Genomic DNA, 2,102 nt, shown 5'->3' on the forward strand with positions numbered 1-2,102 from the left:
TCAGACTCTTTATGAGAAAAATGGTTTCTAACTGAGACAATATATATATATCTACTGTTTTATACTTGTTGATCGATGTCTGAGACATATACAGTTCTCCTGGTCTGACTAAAGTTTGTTCTTTTCTTTATCCATCGCCTCCCTTGGTCAAAGTTCATTCTCTGTGTTTAATTGACAAGACTTAAAGAACAAGCATGCATTAAGAAGAATAACAATAATCTAAATCAATATGCACATAGGTTCAAAGCTTTCAATCACTACTCAAAACTTAAAAGGGTTACTTCATTACCAAAATCTCGAAAATGCTAACATAAAATAGAGAAAAAAAAAAAAAAAAAANGACGGAGAAAATTGGGTGTTATGAACAAATATGTAAAATAACATGCAAAAAGAGTCAAAACCATTTTGGATCAAATATTGAGCAGAGATTTCATGAAACATAATAAATCCAACACAAAGAGATCATAATTGAGAGAAAAAAATAAAATATGATATATACCCTTGTAGCAAAATGGCCGGTCTCCTCAATAGAAATAACTTGCATTGGAAAATAGTTAGCAAAGCATAATCTATTTCTTAAGAACTCGGAGTGGTTTAGAGCAAGCGGAGAAGGAACATATTCCTTAGCCATTGGATTCAAATGACTCTTGAAATTCACTTCATCACTGGTTCTTTGTGTCGATTGGTTTGTGGGATTTGGAATTTCGACAGAGGTATCGGATTTAGGTTTCTGATCATCAGGACATGGTAGTATTGTGTCTTTTAAGGAATCAGTATTTTTGTCTGAATCATGATCAGAAGAGTCCACTTTCACATCAGCATTCTCAACAACAGCCATGATCAAACCAAAAGATGGATCAACTCATGAACTGAAGAAACGTTTGAAGAGTTAAGGAAATGATCATAATAGAGGGATCACATCATTATGATCTTTATAGCTAAAACAATACTTTCTAGTCAAGATTTTTCTTTCACTTTTTTTTGACATTAGTCAAGAAAATAAGCATATACAATAAATTATAGTTATTATTTTATTTTTCATTTTCTTCATTTGTCTTCCTACATTTAAAGTGATTTTATTAATAGGATTCTCATAATATTATTTTCTCTCTCTTATTTCTTTATATTTACTTATAATATTTCTTTTTTGGCAACATATTTTACAGTTTTTTAACTTTTCTTTTTCTTTTTGATAATTTTCTTCATTACTTTTTTGGGACAATCTGGTTCTTTTCTTTTTTCCTTTGGCAACATATATTAACCATTTCTTATGTCCACAAGGTGAATATATAAATGCGGAAATAAATATTTACTATATTTATACGCGTTTTCTTTAAAAATAATAAATATGGTTCATGATTATAGTTAATATTTTATTATTAGTTTCTTTTGTCAATGGTTTCTTGTAGTATTTTAGATTTCTAATTTTTAATTTTATAATTAGTGCTGATCTTTGTAAAAATTATTTAGGTATTATATAGTTTAACAATTTATTTATTTATACGGAAGTTATTTATTTTGACATAAATCGCACTCTATATTTTTTTTTTTTCAGTTATACCCACGTGTTAATTTAGTCAGAACCGGTCCGGTTAAGTGTCACTCAAGACTGAGGAGATCAGTTATCCTAAACGTTGCCGTTTAGAATTCCGCCACTACGGGGAGGAAACAGATCCCGTGCAAAAGCTCCGGTGATTCTTCTCCGACCGCCGTATGTTCTTCCGGCGCACCAGACGGCCTTCTGGACCGGCTCTAGTTCGAGATCTATTCCGATCCTCTGTCTAAAATTTACTTCTGGTATTACCATCGTTCCCTCTCTCCCTCTGTAACCTCTGCGTATTTAAATCGTATTGACTAGAGTCGTCGTCGTTACACTTGCATCGCTCCCTCTCTTCCATGGCTTCGGAACTAGTTCTACCTCTATTATTCAATTCCTTGTTAAATTTATATGAATCGTATTAACTAGAGTCTTCGTTACTCATCTCATGTATCTCTTTTGTTTCTTGGATTCACAGTAAGGTGAATTTGGGAAAAACAACAATGGGAATCATCGAAAACGGAACAATCTCGGGTAACTTGCCGAGCAAGGAGGCGTTTGTGGT

General features: G+C 32.4%; 1 protein-coding gene across 1 annotated transcript; it reads right to left on the bottom strand.

Moving 5' to 3' along the window:
• On the bottom strand, window positions 49–886 carry LOC104770844 (polyadenylate-binding protein-interacting protein 13-like). Its single transcript, XM_010495302.2, has 2 exons — window positions 500–886; window positions 49–161 (listed from the first exon to the last, which is right to left on the bottom strand). Exons 1-2 carry the CDS (start codon window positions 836–838, stop codon window positions 60–62), a joined length of 441 nt encoding a protein of 146 aa, XP_010493604.1. The 5' UTR covers window positions 839–886; the 3' UTR covers window positions 49–59.

The sequence above is a fragment of the Camelina sativa genome, chromosome 20 (assembly GCF_000633955.1).
Source record: "Camelina sativa cultivar DH55 chromosome 20, Cs, whole genome shotgun sequence".
Taxonomy (NCBI): domain Eukaryota; kingdom Viridiplantae; phylum Streptophyta; class Magnoliopsida; order Brassicales; family Brassicaceae; genus Camelina; species Camelina sativa.